Source organism: Mustelus asterias, chromosome 11 (genome assembly GCF_964213995.1).
Source record: "Mustelus asterias chromosome 11, sMusAst1.hap1.1, whole genome shotgun sequence".
NCBI lineage: Eukaryota > Metazoa > Chordata > Chondrichthyes > Carcharhiniformes > Triakidae > Mustelus > Mustelus asterias.
In genome coordinates, this window is record NC_135811.1 from 83,546,661 (window position 1) to 83,574,198 (window position 27,538).

At 43.2% G+C, this 27,538-nt stretch overlaps 1 protein-coding gene across 1 annotated transcript; it reads right to left on the reverse strand.

Annotated features, from left to right (window-relative positions):
* Nucleotides 1-4,062: 4,062 nt before the first annotated feature.
* On the reverse strand, nt 4,063-12,236 carry LOC144500959 (cytochrome c oxidase subunit NDUFA4-like). Its single transcript, XM_078224456.1, has 4 exons — nt 12,088-12,236; nt 8,917-9,005; nt 6,630-6,690; nt 4,063-5,755 (listed from the first exon to the last, which is right to left on the reverse strand). Exons 1-4 carry the CDS (start codon nt 12,127-12,129, stop codon nt 5,699-5,701), a joined length of 249 nt encoding a protein of 82 aa, XP_078080582.1. The 5' UTR covers nt 12,130-12,236; the 3' UTR covers nt 4,063-5,698.
* Nucleotides 12,237-27,538: the final 15,302 nt, after the last annotated feature.

The following is a 27,538-nucleotide window of genomic DNA, read 5'->3' on the forward strand; positions in this document are numbered from 1 at the left end:
CTGTCGACTATGGGACATGGAGAGCTAAGATTCAGCACTATCCTTTCCCCATTTGGGTCCAACAAGAGAACATCTGTATTCACCCATAACCAATATAGCAATTGACTTAATATTCAGCGCTCAATCAACATCGCAGAAAAAAAATCCAGTATCACATTGATTTGTGGGAGGTTGCTGTATACAAAATGGCTGCCACTTTTCCTACATGACAGTAACTACACTTCAAAAGCACTGTATTTGCTGTAGAACACTTTGGGCCTGGGCCATTCTGAAGTCATGAAGGGACCACATAAGTGCAAGTTCTTCTCCCTTAAAATGATTGGGCCTTGACACCACTGAAAGGAGTTGGCAGGAGGGCAAACCATATGTGCAGAACCACATCCAGCGTTCTATGATAGCTGCTGAGGGTATTCATGAGCATGACCCTCAAGCTAGACACAGCTTGAGATTATGGTCCTAAACTAAAAGATTAGTAACATTGGTACAAATTAAATCAAGGATGCTGGCTCCAGATCCAGAAAGGAGGCAACTTTTGTGTTCAGATTCCCAAAGGTTTCAATAGATAAGCGTGTAGCAGATATATTGCCACACTTCCATTTATTCATACAGTTTGAAGTTGAGAGAAGAAAATTCATGAATTATTCCAAAAAAAAGTTCCATTCACAGGCTTGTGTGCTGAACATTTCAGGAAATAATTACAGATATCTACTATGCAGCGTCAATATTAAAGTAGAAGTTTGGGTTGTGATGATTATTGAATTAGCACAGAGCCCCGAGTGCCAATAGCAATAAATTTATGTGCTTCATTTTCTTCATAACCACAGATAATCATGCACTTACTCATTATAATCCCAAACTTCAAGATGTTTTTTAAGTGGAAAATTTGAACTATTTTCATCTGATGTCAAAATATTGTCACTAGAATGTAGAATTTAATAGATTTTAATAAAATCAACTCATATGCCTGACAGCACTTTAAAACTTTTAGCCATGGTATTTGCTCAATTACTTTTCATATATACCATGCTTATTTCTAATTAAATCTCCAAGACTGTTGTAAGTGCAGTGTTCTGAAACATTGAGATTAAATTGAGAGTCGATGTCAGGCAGAATGTGCACAAGTATTTTTTTTCCTGTCCTATACCTTTAAGGACCATGTTGTATGTGAAAAACTTTTGCCTATTGGGCCACTTCAAATGTTAAAATTGTGCATGTTAGCCAGCAAAATTATACAATAAACTGAACCGAAAGCTAGTCACAAATTGCAGCTAAGTCAAAAGAACCAAAATTAATACTTAATTAGCATATTAAACATTAATTCTAATCAACTACTAGAGCCTTTCAATTTATACCAGTAATCATAGAAACCCTACAGTGCAGAAGGAGGCCATTCGGCCCATCAAGTCTGCACCGACCACAATCCCACCCAGGTCCTACCCCCACATATTTACCCGCTAATCCCTCTATCCTACGCATCTCAGGACTCTAAGGGGCAATTTTTTTTTAACCTGGCCAATTAACCTAACCCGCACATCTTTGGACTGTGGGAGGAAACCAGAGCACCCGGAGGAAACCCACGCAGACACGAGGAGAATGTGCAAACTCCACACAGACAGTGACCCAAGCCGGGAATCGATTCCAGGTCCCTGGAGCTGTGAAGCAGCAGTGCTAACCACTGTGCTACCGTATTATATAAGAAAGCTGTTAACTGCCCAAAGAACGTTTGTAAAAGGGAACTGCCAGTTACATTGTGCCAACCGCCTATCCACCACCCCACCCACAAGTCTACAGACCAGTGCTGGAAACAATTCAATTACTTGACAAGAACAGAACCAACAGTATCACGGGGATCACTTCAAGATGTAAAATCGTCGGCTCCAACACACCCTTCCCTGATGAGCTCAATGCATTCTACGCCCGTTTTGAGCAAGAGGTCAGCGAGAGCATGCCCTCCACCCTGGAAGCCCTGGTTCAACCTGTATCTGGGGTCACCATTGCAGGTGTCAGAGCAGCTTTCTTGAAGGTCACCCACAGAAAGCAACAGGCCCGGATGGGGCACCGGGACGTGCACTCAGATCCTGCACAGATCAGCTGGGGGGGTATTCGCAGACATCTTCAACTTCTCTTTACAACAATCTGAGGTCCCTACCGCCTTCAAGACGACGACCATCATCCCGGTACCTAAGAAAAACCAAGCAGCGTGCCTTAATGACTATCGGCCGGTGGCTCGGACATGCATCATTATGAAGTGCTTCGAAAGGTTAGTCATGGCACAAATCAATTCCAGCCTCCGGGACTACCTGGATCCACTACAGTTTGTCTACCACCGCAACAGGTCCACAGCAAACACCATTTCCCAGCCCTGCACTCAACCCTGGAACACCTAGATAAAAAAGGCACCTACCTCAGACTCCTATTTATTGACTACAGCTCAGCCTTCAACACTATTATCCCCACGAAGCTCATCTCCAAACTCCGTGGCAAAGGCCTCAGCACCTCCCTCTGCGGCCGGATCTGGTGAACTGGTGCGGCAACAATTTCTCAATGTCAAGAAAATGAAGAAGATTGTCATAGACTTCAGGAAGCGTAAAAAAGAACATGCCCCTATCTACATCAACAGGGACGAAGTAGAAAGGGTCAAGAGCTTCAAGTTTTTAGGTGTCCAGATCACCAACAACCTGTTCTGGTCCCCCCCATGTCGACACTGTAGTTAAGAAAGCCCACCAACACCTCTTTCTCAGAAGACTAAGGAAATTTGGCATGTCAGCTACGACTCTCACCAACTTTTACAGATGCACCATAAAAAGCATTCTCTCTGGTTGTATCACAGCTTGGTATGGCTCCTGCTCTGCCCAAGACCACAAGGAACTACAAAAGATCGTGAACGTAGCCCAAACCATCACACAAACCAGCCTCCCATCCATTGGCTCTACACTTCCCGCTGCCTCGTCAAAGCAGCCAGCATAATTAAGGACCCCACGCACCTCAAACATTCCCTCTTCCAACTTCTTCCTTCGGTAGAAGTCGGAGGTCACGTACCAACCAACTGAAGAACAGCTTCTTCCCTGTTGGTGTCAGACTTTTGAATGGACTTACCTTGCATTAAGTTGATAGTTCTCTACACTACATTCTGCACTCTCTTGTTTTCTTCTCTATGAATGGTGTGTTTTGTCTGTATAGCATGCAAGAAACAATACTTTTCACTATGTTAATACATGTGACAATAATAAATCAAATCAAAGTAGGTCTCAACTTATGCAGGCAAACTTCAAGCTTTGGCAGCTGGCAACGTAGAGCTAAAAAAGTCATTGCCTTCAAGACCATGTTGCAAGAAGCTGCTTCTGTAAAATTTAACACTGAAAACTCCTGGAACTCAATATTTGTCTCTGTGTGGGTTTCCTCCCACAGTCCAAAGATCATAGATGTGAAAGTTAGGTGGATTGGCTATGTTAAATTGCCCCCTAGTGTCAGGGGAATGAGCTCGGGCAAATGCATGGGGTTATGGGAATAGGGCCTGGGTGGGATTGTGGTCACTGCAGACTGGATGGGCCTGAGTCTGCACTGTTTTGATTCATCATCCACAATTTCTTAGATTCCTCTTATGCAGATCCAAAATATCCAAGCGGCATGGGGAAACAACAATGAAAGGAAGAGAGATTGTTTTTGTATGGGGACAATGATCAAGCCCCTCGCCCATACCAATGACCTGCCAATTCCCACTCTTACCTGTCACCCACTTTCTCTACCTCAAGTAGATGATAAACAGACACCCACAAGCTGGGGTGGCCTCAAGTTAATGTGAATGGAGATATTGCATCAATTGAGCCATAAAACATGGAACTGAGGAAATTAATGAGAAATTTGGTGATTCCCCAAAAGAGGCTGCAGAGCCAATTGCCCTTGGCACTACACTGATCTCATAGTTCCTGCCAAAATAATTCTTATATTGTATTTTGAAACTGCCAGCTTTTCTAGTGAAAATGAGAGATTTCTAAAGATGCAATGTGGCTTCAATCTAGGCAAATTCTACAACAAAAAGCAGGAAAGACCACGTTACTACTTGTCAGTTAATAAAATCTTTAGGACACATCATAAATCAAGATTAAAAATTGCTTACAGTGAACAAAAGGACAAAGAACAGGGTGGAAAGATAAGAGCGGGGCTCAGGACCAGACTACCATGTCAACTTCCAGTTATGATTTGCATAGCATTCAGAGCTCCAAATCCAACCCCAATTCATATCCTGCACCCCCAGTAATGCTGATGTTGGTGAGGCTAGCTAGCAAAGATCCAAATTAAAACTACATTCATATACAAAATAGGATTTACTGTGTATAGAATGGTTAAAAGATAACATTGAGCCTATAATTGTCACTAGACCATGGGCTATTAAAGAATGCAAGAATTTTGCAAACAGCTACTCAATCTGCCTTTTAGCTTCAGCAGCGGGGTCATCTGGACTCGAAATGTCAGCTCTTCTCCTTACAGACCTGCTGAAAAGGATTTATTTTGGTTTAAGATTCCAGCATCTGCAGTAATGTGCTTTTACTCTTATCCTGCTTTTGTTATGCAATATTCACAATTTTAATTTAATCAAGTTTAAACCTGCATTATAGTATATTGTTGACATTTTAGTATTTTGGATACACACCGAGTTTAATATAGAATATTTAATACAGGTGGAAATTTCCCTGTCTAGAAACAGCATCTTCTTGACAACTCAACAGGCTTTCCCTCACAAGAGTATTGTGGCCAGTTCGTAGAATCTCTACTGTGCAGGAAGCTATTTGGCCCATCAAGCCTGCATTGACAACAATCCCACCCAGGCCCTATCCACGCAACCCCACATATATTTACCCTTCTAGTCCCCCTGACATTTAGCATGGCCCATCCACCTAACCCACATCTTTGGACTGAGGGAGTAAACCCACATAGACATGATGTGCAAACTCCAGTGATCCTAGTCCAGAATTGAACCTGGGATCCTGACATTGAGGCAGCAGTACTAACCACTGTACTGCCCAGTTCTGGGCATCACACTTTAGGAAGAACATTGAATGTTCCAGGGATGAGGAATTTCAGTTATAACTGGAGAAATTTGGATTGGGTTTCCCTCAAAGAAAATGAGGGGAGATTGTAAATAGGTATTCAAAATCATGAGGACCCTGGACCGAGTAGATAGGGAGAAACTGCTCCATCAGAGAACGAGGGGGTGCACATTTAAAGCCATTGGTAAAACAAATAAAAGTTTTTCATGCAGATAGTTAAGGTCTGAATGAAAGTATCGGTGTGGTGGAGACAGGTTCAATTGAATCATTAAAAAAAGTGTACAGAGGTTTTGGGAAATGGGGCACTAACGGAACTGCATATTGCTGTATTTATTTCTGAACAACACAGATTTCTTCCTCCATGTCTGTCAGAAAACTCGTGAATTTTTGTTTTGCTTAATACATCACAAGAACACATCCAAAGTGAACTTGTATTTTTGTTAACGGCAGATAATATCTACAGACACGTGAAATAGGTAATACACTCCAGATTTATTATCAACATTTCATATATACACAAAGTACACTATATTTAATTCCTGAATGTGCATTAAAACTCATACACAGCTAACAGCAGTAATATAGGCCTCATATGTGCATCAAGTTTCATGGTCCAGTAAAGCCACTTGGTCCGAAGGTCTGCCTTCTCATTAGAAGTCTGGCCGATTCTTCTTCAGTTTACTGTAGTCCGTATTCACAGCGAAGAACTAGCAAAAAGAGAAGATAAATCAAGAGGACCTTTTGCACCACTAATTTCAGTTTAAAATGGAATTTTTTTTCCCCAGTAAGTAACAAATCCAGTACTGGAATTGCTAGAGTGCGATGAAATGTGTTTAAAATGGTTGACTCTACCAGAGAAATGAAAATTAAAGCCGTGTCATCCCACAGTAAAACCAACAGCATGAACCAGAAACTTAGCTCAGTTTGGCAAAGTGAACATGCAAAGTTAGGATATATTCAGCATTACTATTTTAAAAACACCAACACCCAATCCAAACTTCTACCGATTTATGAGCACAAAGTTTGCAGTTAATTATGTCAATAGAATGCAGTGTCGTCATGGGCAAGGAGCTTTGCTCTGGCACAAGGTATAACTAATTTTAATGTGATTGGGATTGAAAAAAAGCACTTTAATTTGCCAGGGTGATGGTGGGAGGGGAGGGGACTCTTCACTTAGTGACCAAGACTTAAAACAACTATCTATTACCTATTTAGTACTCCTGAGTCCTACTAAAGAACATTAGAAAACCTACCCCTAACTTAGCACATACCAACTTTAACTAAAGAAAGACATCAATTTGGTTACAGTAATTTCATCTCAGAATATTATTTCAATCATGCTTGTAAAGTGTTCATTTCACAAAATTCAAGTTCAAGAGACACTCTGGGAAATTGATTCCACGTTGCCATTGTCCAGTTTCACATTATGGCAACAGCTCGGTTTCAGCTCACTGGAAGAATTATTCCACAATTTTTGAAGCAGTGCATATAACCATAGGTTCAGGGTGAAAGATTAATAAATGAATTTTTTTTTAAATCAGCTTTTCCACTTAAGGATAGGTGAGAATAATTGCACATTACCTTGTACTGCTGATTGGGTTCAATCTTATTCCAAGGTTCAGGGTTCCCTTTGCGATCCCAGCTGTAGGTAAAAGGACAATTGTATAGTTAGTAATTAAAGAACACCACAACACTTTAATTGCCGATTCATGAAATTACATTTCTTTGCAAACTGCTGGTTAAGAACTTGAATGTTCTATCCTTCAATTATTAGGAATACAAAAATTTGGTGAGAACATATTCAAATCACAAATGCTTAAAAAACTTCTGTTCTGAAAGCAAATGTTCAGGAACACAGCTGGGTTATGGATTAACTATGCTGATTACTACTTTTCTCCAAAAATCAAACCAATTCTACCCAATACATGGTTTATTTGCAGTGTCCCTGGAATCCCACAGGAAAATTTGGATTTCAATCAAAGCTCAGTGACTCACATCTATCTTCATAGTGGTGAGCTAAAATTACAAGTTATGACAACTTACATTTCGACAGCACCTTTGATATAACACTTCACAGGAGATTTGAAAAAAGTCAAATAAGGGGATATTAATTGGTCAAAGGAGGTGGTTAAGGAATGTCTTAGTCATAGAGTCAGAGGTTTTCAGCATGGAAACAGGCTATTCAGCCCAACTTGTCCATGCTGCCCTTTAAACCCCTAAACTAGCCCCCCCTCTACTACCACCTCTGGTAGCTTGTTCCAGACACTCACCACCTTCTGAAAAAATTGCCCCTCTGGACACTTATATTCTTCCCTCTCACCTTAAACCTATGCCCTCTAGTTTTAGACTCCCCCTATCTTTGGGAAAAGATTGACTTTCTAGCTGATCTAGGCCCCTCATTTTATAGACCTCTATAAGATCACCTCTCAGCCTTCTACACTCGAGAAAAAAGTCCCTGTATCAAGCCTCTCCTTATAACCCAAACCATCAAGTCCCGGTAGCATCCTAGTAAATCTTTTCTGCACTCTTTCCAGTTTAATAATATCCTTTCTATAATAGGGTGACCAGAACTGCACACAGTATTCCAAGTGTGGCCTTACCAATGTCTTGTACAACTTCAACAAGACATTCCAACTCCTGTATTCAATGTTCCGACCAATGAAACCAAGCATGCCAAATGCCTTCTTCACCACTCTGTCCACCTGTGACTCCACTTTCAAGGAGCTATGAACCTGTACCCCGAAATATTTGTTCTGGAACTCTCCCCAACACCCTACCATTAACTGAGTAAGTTCTGCCCTGGTTCAATCTACCAAAATGCATCACCTCACATTTATCTAAATTAAATTCCATCTGCCATTCGTCAGCCCACTGGCCCAATTGATCAAGATCCCGTTGCAATCGGAGATGACCTTCTTCACTGTCCACTATGCCACCAATCTCGGTGTCATCTGCAAACTTACTAACCATGCCTCCTATATTCTCAAATCATTAATATAAATGACAAATAACAGTGGGGAGACAAGTGAGGTGGAGGAGTGCAGAGAGGAAACTCCAGAGCTCAGGCCCTACATCCAATGGGGGAGCAATTAAAATCAGGGATGCTCAGGATGCCTGACTTAGATGAGCACAGATACCTCAGAGGGGCTAGAAAAGATTACAGAGGTAGGGAGGAATGCGAAAACCCAGGATGTGTTTATAAAAATGTGAATTATAAAAATCAAGCCACTACCTGACTGGGAGCTGTTGTATGTTTGCAGAGGCAAGAGAGAGAGAGAAGAACAAGACTTGCTGCAAGTTAAAGCACCGGTGGCAAAGTTTTGGATGACTGCAGTTTATGGAGTGTGGAATGTGGGAGACCAGCCAGGAGTGCATTGGAATAGTCCAGATGTAACAAAGGCATGAGTGAGGGTTTCAGGAGATGAGTAGAGACAGAAGTAAAGTTAAGCTGCTGGAATAGACGATCTTAATCATAGGAATACAGAATCAGAAGTCCATCACTGCATCAAAGACATCAAGGTGCAAACAGACTGGTTTAATCAGTGCTGCCACATCATATAATCCACTGCTGCATCCAGCATCCCAATTTTAATCAGTCCACCATTGTTGGCTATGCCTTCAGTTGCCTAGATTCCAAACTCAGATTTCCTCTACACCTCTCCACCACCCTTTCCTCCTTGAAGACTCTCCTTAAAACAGACCTCTCTGATCAAGCTTATGCCATACAAATAAACTTTACTGCAGCATATTGTATACATTTTTATACAGGCTCCTACTGAGTCATATCTACTGGTGACCAAAACTGTGAGATGGTGAACGTAATATACAAGTTAAATAGATTAGATATTACAGCTCAATTACTACTCACCTTACATCAGGGTTACGGAGAGCAAGTCGCAGGAGATACATGCTTGCTCCAAGACTGCCAGTTCCAATGAAGACAAACAATGGAATTAACTAGAAAGGGAAAAAAAATGCATTCTCACACAGAACCAATATTTTATTATTTGTCATAAGGAAGGCTTACTTACATTAACACTGCAAAGAAGTTAGTGAAATTCCCCTAGTCGCCACAGTCCGGTGCCTGCGCAAGTCAATGCACCTAACCAGCACATCTTTCAGAACGTGGGAGGAAACCAGAGCAGCCAGAGGGAACTCACGCAGACACAGGGAGAACGTGCAAACTCCACACAGAATGACCCAAGCTGGGAATTGAACCTGGGTCCCTGGCACTGTGATGCAGCAGTGCTAACCACTGTGTCGAGCTACAATGAGTTCAAATATAAAGCTGGTCATGGCCAGCAAATATCTGCAGAAAGTTCAGTTAGTGTGGCTTCTACCTGCAAGTTGCCTGATAGGAACAAGTTTGCGGAATGCTTTCATTCTCCAATAATGCATCAAAAAGAAAAGTAGCATAAACATTGTTTAGTTAAGCTTATTGGTTAAGTGTTAACACTACTACAAATAGTAAATGTGATAACCTCCAAGTATCATCACAAGCTCACTGAATGCTGCCTCAATGTTTAATTGGTTAAGTACTTTTCCAGGGCTGGAAATGTTAAAATTTACTATTTTAGCTATGAATTTTCTGTATGATACCATTTTAATCAAAGCATTTGCTAAATGCTGCACATTCCTATTTTTAGATAACAATTTGAACTAAATTGACATTTTCCATGCAAGTTAAATTAACGTTTTGTACAAACCTCCTTAACATGTAAATAAGCAAATGCATGACAAATCATGGTGACGAAAAGGCTCTTAATTCATGACAAAGTGACCCTGACAATGTACACAGCATCTAAAAGTCAAGTCCGTCACCATAATATTGCCACACAAGTTCCACAGACGTCAAAATTTCTGAACATATGGATTCTGCGGAATCCACTCTCCCATCCTCACTGCATTTAGATCTGCAAAGCAGAATTATGTAACTGCCAAGTTATTGTTTATCCATAAGCAATTAGTTCTCAGCATACAAAGTTATTCATTCCAGATTGGCAGCACAGTGGCAAGCACTACTGCCTCAGCGCCAGGGACCTGGGTTCAATTCCAGCCTAGGGTCACTGTGAAATTGCACTCTCCCCATGTCTGCGTGGGTTTCCTCCCACAGTGCAAAGATGTGCGGGTTAGATATATTGGCCATGCTAAATTGACACTAGTATCAGGGGAATTAGCAGGGTGAATATCAGGGATTACAGGAATAAGACCTGGGTGGGATTGTGGTCAGTGTAGATTCAATAGGCCGAATGGTTTCCTTCTGCACTGTAGGGATTCTACAAAATTCTCGAAAGAATTGCAAAAGAAATCTCAAGTAAAAATTAGAACAGGAAATGCATTCACATCCCCAGCTTCCCAAAACAACCTTGAAGTGCATCCACGCTCTTGCACATTTAAAGGCTGAAGACTAATTTCAGACCACTTGAAAATTTTCTCAACAGCAATTTAAGATTAACAAATACCTAGAGATAAATACTCCACTGATCTTATTGATTTCATATTTTGTTGTTTTAAACTGCATTGTATAATCACATGCTTTGCAAAACTTTGGTTCAACTGAGGTTTTAGTTGGGTGCGAACAAACCAACATTACTGAAGTCAGCAAATTTACTTGTCAGGAATCAATTAGGGCAAATACCACCAAATGAACATCAGCTTCAAGGTAGAAAACACTAATGCACTCAGAGGCCAATAAGCATTTGAACTTCAATTAAATTTAAACCCATCAAGATAATACCCATAATTGGCACTGAATAAAATGAAAGCTGTAGCTAGAACTCATGCCAAAATAACCGATTGAAAACAGAAGCTGTCATCACTGCAGTCCTCATTAGGAACAGGATGCAAGTAGCAGCACCCAATCAGCAATGGTTTCTGCTTGATTGGGAAGCACCAGAATACTGCAGTCCAAAGTTACACTCCACAACACACACATCCCACCTCCCAATTAAATGAATGGGTTTCTTCAGAGTACAGGTGGCCCCTTCCCCATCACTGAAATTAAGTCTCAAACTGGGAGTTCACCAAGGATGCGCATAGGAGCCCAACAGAAAGGTCATTCGGTCCATTAAACCTGCAACAACAACAATCCCACCCAGGTCCTATCCCCATATATTTACCCTACTAATCTCCCTGACACCGAGGATATTTTCCCATCCCACTCACCACCGATCCCACCCTTCATCTGAGCTGCTCACGCCACACCAGGCAAAGTCACCATTTTAATCATAGTAGGCAGGTGGCAGACCATACAAAGGTCCATTGGCCTCAAGCAGGATTTTCCAGTTTTGGGTCAAGCACAGCCACATAAGGGTCAATTTAGCATAGCCAATCAACCTAACCCACAGTGTGTGGGAGGAAACCCACAGGAGACAGAGGAATAGATGACAGTCCCCAAATGTCAGAATTGAACCCAGGTCCCAGACATTGAGGGAGCAGAGCTAACCATTGTGCCACTCTAGGTTTAGTCAAAATAAAATACTGGGAGTCATCTAAAAACCTTCCCTTCTATTATATTAATTATATTCTATGAGTCTATGACTATATTGACCCAAGCAGGCAAAAGGAAATTAGAAAGCTGAGTTGCAAAAACAGGAAGTGGCTGCTGTCAGCAATTACTTGCTGTATTAGAATAGCAAAGGTCTCATTATTGCAGTACTTTGATCCGCAGTAATTTCTTTTATCTCATTGTGAAAATTGATTTAATGAAAATGGGGGAAACCATTTAATGCCCAAATTGCAGATGACAAAATGAGATAAAAGAAATTACTGCCGATGGCACAAATGGAGGTAAATATTTCCGAGTTAGCTGATCGAGTTGATTCAAAAGACGTTCTTCGTGTTTGTATCATTGATAAGCAGGAGGGCATTGAAGCAAGGAAGGCGGGTGAATGCGGCCTCCAGAGCATGGAGGCGGCCCCCAGAGCCTGGTGCAGGATGCTTTCCCTCATCCTGCCCCCCTCCTCCGCCAAGCGCGGAGTCGGAGGGCCCGGGGACCGCGTTACGTTCTACTCCCAGTCCCGGCCCCCCCAATACTCACGCTCGGGTGGCTCTTGATCTGCTTGATCACCACGCCAAACATGACTGCGTTTCCCCCCTGATCCTCCCGCCACCGATCCCACCCTCCGTCTGAGCCGCTCGCTCCGCGCCTGGCAAAGTCACCTCAGTGGGGTCCTGCCCATCCAGAGTAGCCCGCGCACACTCCTGAACCCAAACAAAAAAAAAGCCCTCGACGCGAGTCTGCGCGCCCGCACTTTGTGAACCGAATTAAAATCCCCTCAGGTGGTCAGCAGTAACAGTTAAATTTGAATTAATATTTTTATTTGAATTATTTCTGAGAATCTGGCAAACGATTTAGGCACGTAAATGCTGAGAAGGCCCCCAACCCATCCCCCCCACACACACACACATGGACTGCCACGTGACCTGGTGATTGACACCTGTAAATGGGCACATGCCAATCTAGCAGAGACAGCCAGCATTGGTTTACACACCCAAATGTTAGAGGAATTGAAGCCTTAAACCTCCTTACAGCTATTTAGCTGTCGCACACAGATGATAAAATAATAAATACATTTTATTATTGTCACACGTATTGGTGCACAGTGAAAAGTATTGTTTCTTGTGTGCTACATGGACCGCGTTACGTTCTACTCCCAGTCCCGGCCCCCCCAATACTCACGCTCGGGTGGCTCTTGATCTGCTTGATCACCACGCCAAACATACCGTTCAAAGAGAAGGAAAGGAGAGGGTGCAGAATGTAGTGTTACAATCATGGTGTAGAGAAAGATCAACTTAATATGAGGGAGTCCAAAAGAGAAAATGCTGGAAAATCCCAGCAGGTCTGGCAGCATCTGTAAGGAGAGAAAAGAACTGATGTTTCGAGACCGGATGACCCTTTGTCAAAGCTAAAAGGCATAGAAAGTGGGAGATATTTATACTGCAGGGTGAGGGAATGAAAGATGAGTCATAGCCACAGTCTATGGCAGTCCATAGAGAGGATAAAGGGTGTGAATGGCCAAATGGCAGAGAAACTGAAATCAGAGGGTAAGCTGTGACAGATGAAGACGTGGGGGGAAGGGGGGGAATGAGGTAAAATTTAGAAAAAGGGGAAACGGGGAAGCAAAGGTGGAGAAAAGGTAAAAAAAAGGGGGGATAAAGTAGGGGGAAAGAGTGGGGGGGGAGAAAAATGAAGAAAGACAATAAAGAAATAAAAGGTGCCATGAGTGACAGGAGAGGTGTTGGGTATAGTGGAGGAGTGGACTAGGTTATCCCAGAGGGAAAGGTCTCTGTGGAATGCTGACAGAGGGAGTGAAGAGAAGATGTGTTTGGTGGTGCCATCACGCTGGAGTTGGCACTCATGGCACCTTCCCATGCAATCGCAAAAGGTGTAACACCTGCCCCGTTACCTCTTCCATGCTCACCATCCAAGGTCCAAAACACTCATTCCAGGTTAAACAGCATTTCACTTGCACCTCTTTCAATTTGGTCGATTGCATTCGCTGCTCCCATTGTGGTCTCCTCTATATCGGAGAGACTAAGCGTAAACTGGGTGATCGCTTTGCTGAGCACCTTCGGTCTGTGCGCAATCAGGACCCTGACCTTCTGGTTGCTTGCCATTTTAACTCATGATTCTGCTCCCATGCCCACATGTCTGTCCTTGGCTTGCTGCAATGTTCCAGTGAAGCTCAACGCAAACTGGAGGAGCAGCATCTCATCTTCCAGCTAGGCACTTTACAGCATTCCAGTCTCAACATCGAATCCAACAACTTCAGATGATTAACTCTACCCCAACTCGACCCCTTTGTTTTCATTTTATTTAATATTTTACTGTTCTCTACCTTTTATTTCTTTATTGTCTTTCTTCATTTTTCTTCCCCCCCCCCCACTCTTTCCCCCTACTTTATCCCCCCCTTTCCTTACCTTTTCTCCCTCTTTGCTTCCCCTTTCTAAATTTTACCTCTCTCCCACTCATTCCCCCCCCCCTCCTCACATCTTCATCTGTCACAGCTTAGCCTCTGATTTTAGCCTCTCTGCCATTTAGCCATTCACACCTTTTATTCTCTCTATGGGCTGCCATTAGCAGCCTTTACCCCTCGTTTCTGTGGCTATGACTAATCTTTCATTCTCTCACCCTGCAGTATTAATCTCTCCCACTTTATATGCCTTTTAGCTTTGACAAAGGGTCATCTGGACTCGAAACGTCAGCTCTTTTCTCTCCTTACAGATGCTGCCAGACCTGCTGAGATTTTCCAGTATTTTCTCTTTTGATTTCAGATTGCAGCATCCGCAGTAATTTGCTTTTATTAATATGAGGGAGGTCCATTCAAAAGACTGATGGCAGCAGGGAAGGAGTGAAGAAAGACTTGCATTTGTATACAACCTCCTTGCACAACATCAGGAGATCCTATGTAGAGTGACAACTAACTGGTGGAGGCCAGGATTACCAGACATACCTTGTCTCCACCTTGCTCCCCCACCCTCCACACATGCACACACACAATGTCGTTACAAGCTCAGGCCTGGCTGTCCTGCCAATATAATTATTAGGGTGAGCCTGGAACATTGTTGCTGCTGCAATTGCATTTTGATCACTTCGTTGATTGATTTAAAGCAATAATTACCAATAATAACTGTACAATGACTAATAAAGTTTATTTATTAGTGTCACAAGTAGGCTTACATTAACACTGCAATGAAGTTACTGTGAAAATCCCCTAGTCGCCACACTCTGGCGCCTGTTTGGGTACAATGAGGGAGAATTTTTAGCATAGCCAATGCATCTAACCAGCACATCTTTCAGAATGTGGAGAAAACCAGGGCACCCGGAAGAAACCCACGTAGACACAGGGAGAACGTGCAGACTCTGCACAGACAGTGACCCAAGCCAGGAACCAAACCCGAGTCCCTGGCGCTGTGAGGCAGCATTGCTAACCACTGTGCCACCATGCCACCCAATCTGTGTAGTATGATGACACATATATAAACTAATATATATTATATATTATAATGACTGGTAACAATATCAATGATTTAAAGCCAATCTACCCACCATAGGAATGACTTGTGTTTACACTTGTGTACATTGCTGGTGGTATTCAGGTGTTTCTTGTTTCCCAAGAGTTCAGTGTATATGTCTTTGCATTCTTCAGAAAATTGATAAGATCCGAAGCTCTGCTTTCACTCTGTTCACTTCCAGTCTGCTTCCATCACTTCTCCAAACGGTGGTCATCATGGAGAAAACACATTCTGTACGAGCATTTCTGCACAGAATGGAGAATGTACAAGAGCTGATATTCTTCATGTTTCTGACCTTTCCCTCTGGCTTGCTGCAAAGTTTCAGGTACTTCTCCTCACTCGGCTGACAATACTTCATCTGAGAGGTTATATCATTCAATGCCAAATTCTCATACAATATGCCCAATTCAATCCCCTTTAGGATTGCACCGTTGAACACCACCACAATACACTTCAAAAGGCACGGCTAATTAACCAGTAATTAATGGCTAATTCGGACATTCTGCTGTGAAAGCTGTTTTCAAGCAAGTCATATCTGTCACTCAAGTGCTTCTTGACTCTTTTGTAGAAAGTTAAGAAGTCTCTCTCACATTTCTCTGTCACATTTTATGTTAGTTCAGCCGACAATTCATTGTGAACCCAAAAAAACTGTCTCGATTCCTTCTATCCAGTTTCTTTTCCACATCACTCATCAGCTCATACACTGAGAGGATATTAGACAACTTGACCTATGACACTTCAGTGCAGTTCGTGAACAGATTCAGAGCATTGCTGAGAGAGAGGAAGTAAGCGGAATCACTTCGTTGGCAACCCCCTTGTCCCCAAAGCATCTCCATAGTATTTTGGTAAATTCTTCCTCGCCTATACTCTGAAAGTAACTGATCACAAGTGTCCATCATTTCAACAATCTCTCAATAACCAGCAGTAGGAAAAGCAAATATAAAAGCAGAACAAATATAAAAGCTGCATATACTCAACAGGTCTGGCAGCATCTGTGGAGAGAGAATGTTTTGAGTCCGTATAACTCCTCTTCAGAGCTGAAGGGAGTAGAAATGTGACGGTTATATAGTTGGAGGGGGTGGAGAAGTTGGAGAAAAATAGAAGGTCAGGGATAGGTGGGGGCTAAGAAGCGATTGACAAAGAGGCCATGGACCATGATGGGATCCCCCATGTCCTCACTTTACACCCACCAGTCTCCACATTCAAACGATCACCCTCCACCATTTCTATCAACTCCAACATGATGCCACCATGAAACACATCTTCCACCCCTCCCCCCCCCACCCCTCCCCTCCACCCTACATCAGCATTCTGCAACAACCACTCGCTCTGTGACACCCTGGTCCACTCCTCCATCACCCCCATCACCGTCAACCCTTCATCCCCTTCCCACAGCACCTTCCCATGCAATCGCAGAAGGTGCAACACCTGCCCCTTTACCTCCACTCTCCTCACTGTCCAAGACCCCAAACACTATTTTCAGGTGAAGTAGCATTTCATGTGCACCTCCTTCAATTTGGTCTATTGTATTCGTTGCTCCCGATACAGTCTCCACTATACTGGGGAGACTAAATGCAGACTGGGTGGCTGCTTTGCGGAACACCTTTGCTCAGTCCGCAAGCTTGACCCCAACCCTCCTGTTGCTCGCTATTTCAACTCACCATTTTACTCTCATGCCCACGTGTCCAAACTTTGCCTGCTGCAAGGTTCCAGTGAAGCCTAATGCAAACTGGAGGAACAGCACCTTATCTTGTGATTAGGCAATTTACAGCCTTCTGTTCTCAATGTTGAGTTCAACAACATTAGACTGTAAACTTTCTCCTCCATCTTGACGCCTTTTTTTGTTTGCCCCAATGCAGCCCCCAACCCCCTTCCCCACAGGGCCATCTGTCACTTGTTCTTCAGTTTAGCTTTCACTGAGAACAGAGCTTTGTTTTCCCATTAACACATTCTGCTATCTTACCTCTATGCCACTATCAGCACTTTCTTTAGTTATTAATGCTGCCAATAACACTACCTTTGTCATGTGTCGATGACACATTCCTGATCTTCTATCCTGCTCCGCCTTCTCCACCCGCTCTCCAACTATATACTCCATCACATTTCTACTTCTCTTCAGCTCCAAAGAAGAGCCATACGCACTTGAAATGTTAACTTGGTTTCTCTCTCCACAGATGCTGCCAGACCTTCTGAGTTTATCCAGCAAGCTCTGTTTTTATTTCAGATTTCTAGCATCCGTAGTATTTTGCTTTTATCTTAGTAGAGAAAGCCACCTGGTCACAATGTGCCTCAATAGATTGCCTTCGTCCACTTTAACAAAGCAACAGAATTCCCTCAATTGCTGCATTCTGCCTGCAGAAATGCTCAAGTGAACACATACCTTGAGAACACTGTTTTCTGCATCATCATTAAGGTCCCGGCAGCGTAATTTGCTGCATTGTGCAAAATATGAACCAAACTGAGGCTGCAACCATGTCGTTTAGAGAACCTTTCAGTTCTTGGTAAAGGCAGTTGTGCTTTCCATAATTCACACCTGGGCTGTCAGCTGAATATATGGAAAACCTCCTTAGGCTGAGGTCAAAACCACTGAGTTTAGACAGTATTTCTTCTGCAATTGCTTCTGTGGGTTCCTGGCTCTCACTATAGAAATGGGCAGCACGGTGGCACAGTGGTTAGCACTGCTGCCCCATGGCACCAAAGCCCGAGTTCAATTCCTGGCTTGGGATACTGTCTGTGTGGAATTTGCACATTCTCCCCATGTCTGCGTGGGTTTCCTGTGGGTGCTCCAGTTTCCTCTCATGGTCCAAAGATGTGTGGGTTAAATTGATTGGCCATGCTCAATTGCCCCTTAGTGACAGAGAGATTAGCAGGGTAAATTTGTGGGGTTACGGGGATGGGGCCTGCGTGGGATTGTTGTCGGTGTGGTGGGCTCCATGGGTCGAATGGCCTCTTTCTGTACTGTAGGAATCCTCTGATTCTGTCAAATGCAACAGTAAATTCTGAGCCCCTTCTCTAAATTGAAATATATCAAAATTTGGGGGAAACACTTTATTGCATCGATTACCAAAGACAAAAATTGCTTAAATTTACTCTAAAGGCTTCTGCACAAAATATAGCACTAGAGTGTTCTCGTCCAGCGTCTTCACCTTTGCTTTCTCAAACTCAAGGTCTCTAACCACAGAATAGCCTCCTACCTCGCTGCCTCTCATTCCCTCTTTAACATAGGCTAAAACCTTTGTGATGTATGTATCTATTGTATTTTGGGGTTTGGGGAACGGACTGCCCCTTTAAATGTACAGGTCAGGTGACCCCTGGGCTACACTTCAATAAGAAGTCTCACAACACCAGGTTAAAGTCCAACAGGTTTACCTGGTGTTGTGAGACTTCTTACTGTGTTTACCCCAGTCCAACTCTGGCATCTCCACATCATGACTACACTTCAATAACATCTTCAATAAGGAGCTCTCAGTATTGAACAAGCTTACCTTGTGACTCTTTATGCTCCTTAGCCCACAGGGGCACACATAATGACATATATTTAACCAAGCTTTTCACCTGCCCTAAAATCACCTTCTGTAGCTTGGTGTTAAATTTTGTTGGACAATAAATCTAGTAAAGTACCATGGGGCTTTTTAAAAAACTTTGTTGATGTCACTATATAAATGCAAGTTGTTGTTGTAAATGTGTTCTTTAAAGGGGCTTTGTGCATGCAGTACTAACCGGTGGCCGTGGAATTTCCACTTTCTAGCTTTTTCTTTTGTTTAGAGACTTCTAAAATGTGTTTTGAGCTTGCATATAAATCAGCCATAAGTCACACAGCATGATTTTATAATGAGGACCAAGTTGTTACCCCGACATGCCTACCTAGCTGCGTCTCACACCAAAGGAATTTCTAGCATTTGGAAAACCAGCAGGGACCTAGTTATCTTTAAAGAGGTGCTATTACAAAAGGTGGAGTTGCCAGAGTTGGACTGGGGTAGGCACAGTAAATAGTCTCACAACACCAAGTTAAACTCCAACAGGTTTATTTGGTAGCACATTTGAAATAAACCTGTTGGACTTTAATTGGATATTGAGAGATTACTTACTCTACTTACATTTCAAAGGCAGAGTTGGCCAGTGTAGATGGTATGTCTGCAAGGACAAAAGGGATGTGATTCCTCTGTTAAACATCACAATATTCCAGACCTGGAAAGATACATCCTTTGTCCAAAGCCCAGGAGGAGAAGTGGGAGGTGTATCACATGACCTCCCCCCAGCTGCTAGAACTGTAATATTGCTGCGTGGAATTGAATCCTGGCAGTCCATCATAGAAATCATAGAAGCCCTACAGTACAGAAAGAGGCCATTCGGCCCATCGAGTCTGCACCGACCACAATCCCACCCAGGCCCTACCCCCATATCCCTATATATTTACCCACTAATCCCTCTAACCTACACATTTCAGGACACTAAGGGCAATTTTTAGCATGGCCAATCAACCTAACCCGCACATCTTTGGACTGTGGGAGGAAACCGGAGCACCCGGAGGAAACCCATGCAGACACGAGGAGAATGTGCAAACTCCACACAGACAGTGACCCAAGCCGGGAATCAAACCCAGGTCCCTGGAGCTGTGAAGCAGCAGTGCTAACCACTGTGCTACCGTGCCGCCCCTATCATCTTAACACCTAACAGGTAGCAGCAACACGAGTTCTGTCTAGGTAAGTTTGTTGGTCCTCATCAATAGTGTACAACTGGAACTCCTGTATCTGTGCCTATGAGACTCATACATCTCTACGTGGCTTATTCCATCAGGACAGTCATCACTTCTGGAAAGCTGGTTCAAGCTGTACCGTTTTCAGCCTGCTATCCTCTGAAGGAATACACCAAAGGATTTTGAATCTGGACTCTGGACTCACGTGAAACCATAACTCGCATTTTCATTGTGGTATTTGCCCCGTTCCCTTTTCTTTCCCTTATTCCTCTTTGTGGGCGGCATGGTGGCACAGTGGTTAGCACTGCTGCCTCACAGCACCAGGGACCCAGGTTCAATTGGGGCCTCGGGTCACTGGCTGTGTGGAGTTTGCACCTTCTCCCCATGTTTGCGTGGGTTTCCTCCGGGTGCTCCAGTTTCCTCCCACACTCCAAAGATGTGCGAGTTAGGTTGATTGCCCATGCTCAATTAGCCACCAGTGTCAGGGAGATTAGTAGGGTAAATACATGGGATAACAGGGATAGGGCCTGGGGGGATTGTTGGTGCGGACTCGATGGGCCGAATGGTCTCTTTCTGCACTGTGGGGATTCTATAACTCTATGAGTAATTGTGCAAATACAAAAAGGGCCGATGTTTCGAAACGCCTTCCGGAGTTTTGTGTTTGTGTAAAATAAACCAGCCCTCTTGTTTAACCTTATCTCGAGTTTGCTGAGGGGTTATTAATAAAAGATAGCATTGCTCCAAACTGAAGGGTTGGGGAAAAATATGGCACCAAGGGAGAAATCATAAATCAGAAACACCTTTCTGTTTATTATTGTGTGGTGAGAGGAGAAATCAGGGCTGTTTAAGTTAAACCCCCTCCTCTCCATAGCCGGATTGAACAATATCTTTCACTTAGGCATTCGGAATTGGTGAATGATAGTGGTGTCAGTTTGTGAGTATGACAAGAGCAAGGCTAGGATCTTTAGTCATGATGTGGAAATGCCGACATTGGACTGGGGTGGACACAGTGAGAAGTCTCACAACAACAGGTTAAAGTCCAACAGGTTTATTTGGATTCACGAGCTTTCGGAGCATTGCTCCTTCATCAGGTGATGAACTTTTGGACTTTAACCTGGTGTTGTAAGACTACTTACTGTGTAGGGGCTTTAGTCACCAACATGGAAATGATCACAAATGGCTGACATCGATATTAGTCAATGAATCTGGAAGGACAACATCGAGCAACGTTGAGGGAGGAGTGATTTTAAGGATACAGGAAATGTCTTATAGGACCTTTTCTCATGGACCCGCTCATTGACCTGGAAATCATCATGGTCGATATTAATGGACAGTACAGTGTCACAGTGGGTAGCATGCTGTCTCACAGAAGTAGGGACCCAGGTTCGATTCCTGGCTTGGTCTGTGCGGAGTCTGCACGTTCTCCCCGTGTCTGCGTGGGTTTCCTCTGGATATGAAAGACGCGCTGCTTAGGTACATTGGCCATACTAAATTCACCCTCAGTGTACCCGAACAGATGCCGGAGTGCGGTGACTAGGGGATTTTCACAGTAGCTTCATTGCTTCAGTGTTAATGTCAGCCTATTTGTGACACTAATAAATAAACTTAAAACTTTTAAACTTTAGCCAGTGAGGCCTTTTGAAACCTCTAATTGGTTGACTTTGCTTATCATTCATCTGTCATTCAACACCATATTAGATGATGTATACATGTGAAAGAACAGATCTTTCTCAGTCTGGGCTCTGATGTTGTGAACAGTGCAAGCTTCTGACTTCTGGACCCAAGGCCTGGTCCATACCAGAATGGGCTCCATTGCACTGAAATCTGGACATATAAAGCCAGACATCTGATATCCCCAAGTACTACCTATACAAAGTATAGTTGCAGTTGTAATGTAGGGCGGCCTTCAAGTTTGTACACAAAGAATTCCCACAAACGGCACTATGATCACCTGAGAACACGGACAGGCCCTCAGTTTAAAATCTCACCCAAAGGATGGCACCTCTGACAAAGCAGTACTCCCACAATATTGCATTGGAATGTGAGCCTACATTTTTGAGTTCAAACAGTGGAATGTGAACCCACAGCCTTCTGATTCAATTATGAACCAAACTATGACTGGCACACCCATGTAGAGCGAATGTTTTTAAAAAATGAATCTATGAATGTTTTAAGTGATAAAGCTTTTTCCTAGTTCTGTCTACAGTTATGTGTGGTAAGCCAGAGGTTTGAGAGGGACAACAAAGCAAAACTAAGAGAATACCTAGAGGTGTTTGCCTATGAAACAGGTGACAACTTGTAGTTTATGAGTTTGTTTTGTCCTAATGAGCAGCAGATTGCAACATAAAGAAACTAATTGGTCCTCATTATAAAATCATATTGTGTGAATTATTACTAGTGCGATTTATGCGCGAGCTTCAAAGAATTTTACAAATCTAAACAAAAAAGGCTACAAAATAAAAATTCCAAAGCACCTAGTTAGTAGTGCATGCACAAAGCTAATTTAAAGGAACAAACATTTGCAACAACTTGTATTTATATAGTGCCTTCGACAAAGTAAAGATGTCCCATGATACATTATTGTTGACAAACAAAACGTAACATCAAGCCACAGAAGGTGATTTTAGGATTGGTGACAGAAAGCTTGGTCAGAAAAGTAAGTCTTAAGGACTATCTTGAATGAGAGGCAGAGAGGTTTGAGGCAACTAACTCCAAAGCTGAGGGCTAAGCAGCTGAAGGCATGGCTGCCAATGGTGGAGTGATGAAAATTGGGCATGCGTAAGCGGTTAGAATTTGGAGAGATGCAGAGATCCCAGAGTGTTGTAAGACTGGAGAAGATTACCGATGGTAAGGACAAGATCAGAAACCTCAGGTTGGACCAGACCACAAGTATATTTTTTTATTTTGGCATTAGTGTGAGGATAAAGTTTTTCAATCCAGGTGTGATTCTATTGACCCACTAGGAAGCTTTTATCAAAACAAGCTTTATCTTACAATAGAGTTTAATGATAACGAATGAATTGGCTATACTTTTACCAATTAAAATACTTAAACATTACAAGATAGAATTCTTAACTGATAAACTATCTCTTTTAGTTCCAATTCAAGCAATATTCCTCTTATAGACTTAAATTCCTCTTCAAAATCAGTTAGCAAACAATACAGGCTTACGTGTTGTTGCTTGTTAACAGTCCTAGAGCATTTGAACAGGGAGAGCGTCAAAGGGAGACCTGTCTTCTGACTCTCAAACAGTAGCCTCCAGAGAGAGAGACCTCTTGTTTCTTTCAGGACCATGCAGAAACTGCTTGCTTTTCCTTGTAAGCTTAGGTTCTCCCTTTAGCACAAGGCGTTATCTCTTGCCAATCAACCTAATCACAAGACTACTCTGAAACCCCAGGGGAAAAAACAAATATAAACAAAAATGCATTAGCTCAGATTACAACAAAAACTCCATTATCTAAGATCAATTACTAGCCTTCACTCTCAGCATGAATGCTCTCTGGTGCAGAGAACAAAGGACAAAGAGAACAAAGAACAAAGAACAGTACAGCACAGGAAACAGGCCCTTCGGCCCTCCAAGCCTGTGCCGCTCCTTGGTCCAACTAGACCAATCGTTTGTATCCCTCCATTCCCAGGCTGCTCATGTGACTATCCAGGTAAGTCTTAAACGATGTCAGCGTGCCTGCCTCCACCACCCTACTTGGCAGCGCATTCCAGGCCCCCACCACCCTCTGTGTAAAAAACGTCCCTCTGATATCTGAGTTATACTTCGCCCCTCTCAGCTTGAGCCCGTGACCCCTCGTGATCGTCACCTGCGACCTGGGAAAAAGCTTCCCACTGTTCACCCTACCTATACCCTTCATAATCTTGTACACCTCTATTAGATCTCCCCTCATTCTCCGTCTTTCCAAGGAGAACAACCCCAGTCTACCCAATCTCTCCTCATAGCTAAGACCCCCCATACCAGGCAACATCCTGGTAAACCTTCTCTGCACTCTCTCTAATGCCTCCACGTCCTTCTGGTAGTGCGGCGACCAGAACTGGATGCAGTACTCCAAATGTGGCCTAACCAGCGTTCTATACAGCTGCATCATCAGACTCCAGCTTTTATACTCTATACCCCGTCCTATAAAGGCAAGCATACCATATGCCTTCTTCACCACCTTCTCCACCTGTGTTGCCACCTTCAAGGATTTGTGGACTTGCACACCTAGGTCCCTCTGTGTTTCTATACTCCTGATGACTCAGCACCATGTAAACAGAGCTGAATTCTAAACAAATCCCCTCACAAGAAACATGATAAAAATGCATTTCTTAAAGGCACAGTATCGTCACACAGAGGTTGGCAGAGGCAAGCTGATGAAAGAATCTGAGAACCAGGAGGTCATTTCAAAATCAAGGCCTTGCAGAACCAGGAGCCAATGACAGTCAAGCGAGCATGGAGATGAAGGGTGGGTGTGACAATTATTGTGCTTAAAGTGTGGCAAAAGAGTTTTGGAGGAGTTCAAGTTTATGGAGTCCGCAAGGTTAGAGGATGCCGAGGGCATTACAACAGTGAAATTGAGTGGTAATTAAACCCTGGTTGGAAGGTTTCAGCAACAGATGAGCTGATGTGGCAGTGGGGAAGCTGGTTGGGTGATGTATGAAAGTGGAAGTAAAAGCAGAAAAAGAAACTCAAATTATGTCTCTTGTTTTCCTTCAACTTTGTCACTGCTTTTTTTTCCCTCCCTATCATTTCTGAGGCAACTAATGCTGCAACATTATTTCATAGCTTCCATTTGTCTCACGTTTTTTCCAATGTTACGCTTCATGTGTGACCTGTATTTGTACTTTTAGCCTGGCCTTTTGGTACTAAGAATCATTTCTGATTTCCTTTATACTTTCCAATTCTGTCTCTGCCTTTCCCCTCTCCCTCATGGATGGGGGCCAGTTCTAATTTTTCGACAGCTGTGCTGAGTGAGGTCAAGTAGCAAAACAAAATTAGCCTTGGACCTTCTTGGACTGTATTGCCAGAATTTTACCGCCTCGTCCGCCCGAGGCTCGTAAAATCCCGCCCGAGGCCAACAGAGAATGCCGTTCTGTGAGCCTCGCCCACCCCAATTCCGGGATGGGTGTGCCAGTAAAATTCCTGTATATGGATTAGCACACTTGACGATGAATCCTTTGTCAAACATACAGGGTTAAGCTACTGCCTTTTCATTCTCTGAAACCAATACCCAACCTACCACAAATAGATCAAAAGAAAGTCTTCTCTCTTGGTAGTTGTAACAGCTCTTAATGAAGTAAGTTCAATCAAATTGCTAGTAGACACAAGCCCACAGTCCACAATCTGGGATTTAGTTGGCAGCTTCAGCGAGGCTTCACGAATAGATGATGTGGGAAGTGTAAATATCATACAAATGAAGTAAGTTAGAGGAGCCATTCAAGCCATAGAATCCCTACAGTGCAGTAAGAGGCCGTTCTGCCCAGTGAGTCTGCACTGACTCTCCGAAAGAGCATCTTATGCAAGCCACCCCGCCCCCAACCCCCACCCCCCCCCCCCCCCCCCCCCCCCCGCCACACTCCCCCCAACCACTAAGGGGCAATTTAGCTTGGCCAATCCACCTAACCACCATATCCTTGGACTGTGGGAGGAAACTGGAGCACCTAGAGGAAACCCACACAGACACAGGGAGAATGTACAAATTCCACACAGGCAGTTACCCAAGGCCGGAATCAAACCCAGGTCCCTGGCGCAGTGAGGCAGCAGTCTAACCACTGTGCCAACATGCTGCCCTTCTACAACGGGGTTGCGGGTGAACAGGTTTTTCTGCTTAAGTATATGAAGAATTTTAACAAACCCATGCTCTATGTGACCCAGGAGTCATTGGTTCAAAAAAAAGCAAAATATTCTATATCCATTGTCAATAACTCTTCAACTAAATCAGTATAATTTTATCAAACATTGCTTTAAAAAGTACACTTGCCAAACATTCTTCCCTCCTTTTGCCTTGCAGTTATTTTCTCACACAGACCAATGAATGCAGCCATTTCCTTCCATTCTTGCCTGACAAGTAGCCCCTGCCGTCATCATTAATAACATGGTATTGAACCACAGATGACAATACCTGAATTGAAACCAATTCTGCCTGTCACAAAGAAACTTCAAATCAAACATTCATAATTTATTAAATGCAACTATATTAGAATGCAATTACAAACAAAGCAACATCACAATTTTACAGATATTGTGACAACAGTAAAGGCAGCAGGACATTTAATTAGGCAGGGCCGGGTCAAAGGTGGTAGCTTGAACATTCTCTTAAGGTTTCTCTTAAAGTTCACGTGCAAATTCAGTCGGCAGTTACAAAGGCAAATGTAATGTTAACATTCATGTCGAGAGAGCTAGAATACAAAAGCAGGGATGTGCTTCTGAGGCTGTATAAGACTCTGGTCAGACCCCATTTGGAGTACTGTGAGCAGTTTTGGGCCCCGTATGTGTGGGTTAGGTTTATTGGCCACAATGTGCGGGTTAGTTTGATTGGCCATGATAAATTGACCCCAGTGTCAGGGAGATTAGCAGAGTAAATGTGTGGGGTTACGGGAATGGGCCTGGGTGGGATTGTGGTCAGTACAGACTCGATGGGCCGAATGGTCTCCTTCTGTACTGTAGGGATATTGTGAACTATGAGCCATACAGCAGAGTTTTCAAGGACTGAAGGTGAACCTCCACTGAGGAAACTGCCCTCTCGATTGACAGGATTCCCTTCTCTGATTCATCCATTCTCTTTAGGATATCTGGCAGTTCATCAATAAGAGCATCAAAAATCTGTGCCAGGGAGATATGGCCATCACCCATTATGGCGGCCATCATTCCAACACCAACAGCATCACCAAAGCTTAGGACCACTCACCAGCAAAAACGCAAACTGGGCCCCACCCCGACCGTCACCGACCTCCTCAAGGATTTTCTTGACTTAATTCGGCTCTCCTTCACCAAACTTCAGCCCAGATCTTCCAGGATCATGGCACAGATTATACATATCAGGATCAGATAGTTATGGGTTGTGCATCAGGATAAAAAACAGATTAAAAGATGAGTATCGCCAGAGCCTACAATAACGCAGCTGTTCCTGTGCTTACACCACATGATCAGCTACAATTTCTTTTTAAAATTACAATTCCATATTCGGCCCACTGATTCTCTTTATAGTAATCTCACTCGTTGACTCAGAAAGTCCCTCCAGTGAAAATTGTGGTTTCAAGTCAGGCCCTGGTAGTTCTCTAGCATATACCTTGCAACTGTAACTGTATTTCCAAGAAAAATCGTAACGCCATTCGACTTTCTTCAGAATTCGATGTTGTTTTTGGCTTGTTGTGGAGTGATCTCAGAGTCAAGCCGCATCGAATTCTCACCTGATAGCCACATCCGTATTTCTGCAGCAGTGTTCACTGGATAATCATCATGAGAAAAATGGTGGCTGAATTTTTTCTCCTCTTCTCCCTATCCTAGGGGCAGTCACATCATATCCAGCATCCCGATTATCCCCCTCTAGCTGAGATTAAGCAACACAAACATTAATTGCACCTTTCTGGGTTCTGAATATTTCCAGATCGTGCTACCAGTTACATTTACCATGGAATGAATATCATTTTTATTTTAAAAGCTGCATGGTATCATCAGTAAAAACTTTAGTAGTGGATTTATAACAAAAACCATGTAAAGAACACTATGATCATAGAATCCCTACCGTGCAGAAGCAAGCCATTTGGCTCATCCAGACTGCACTGACTCTCC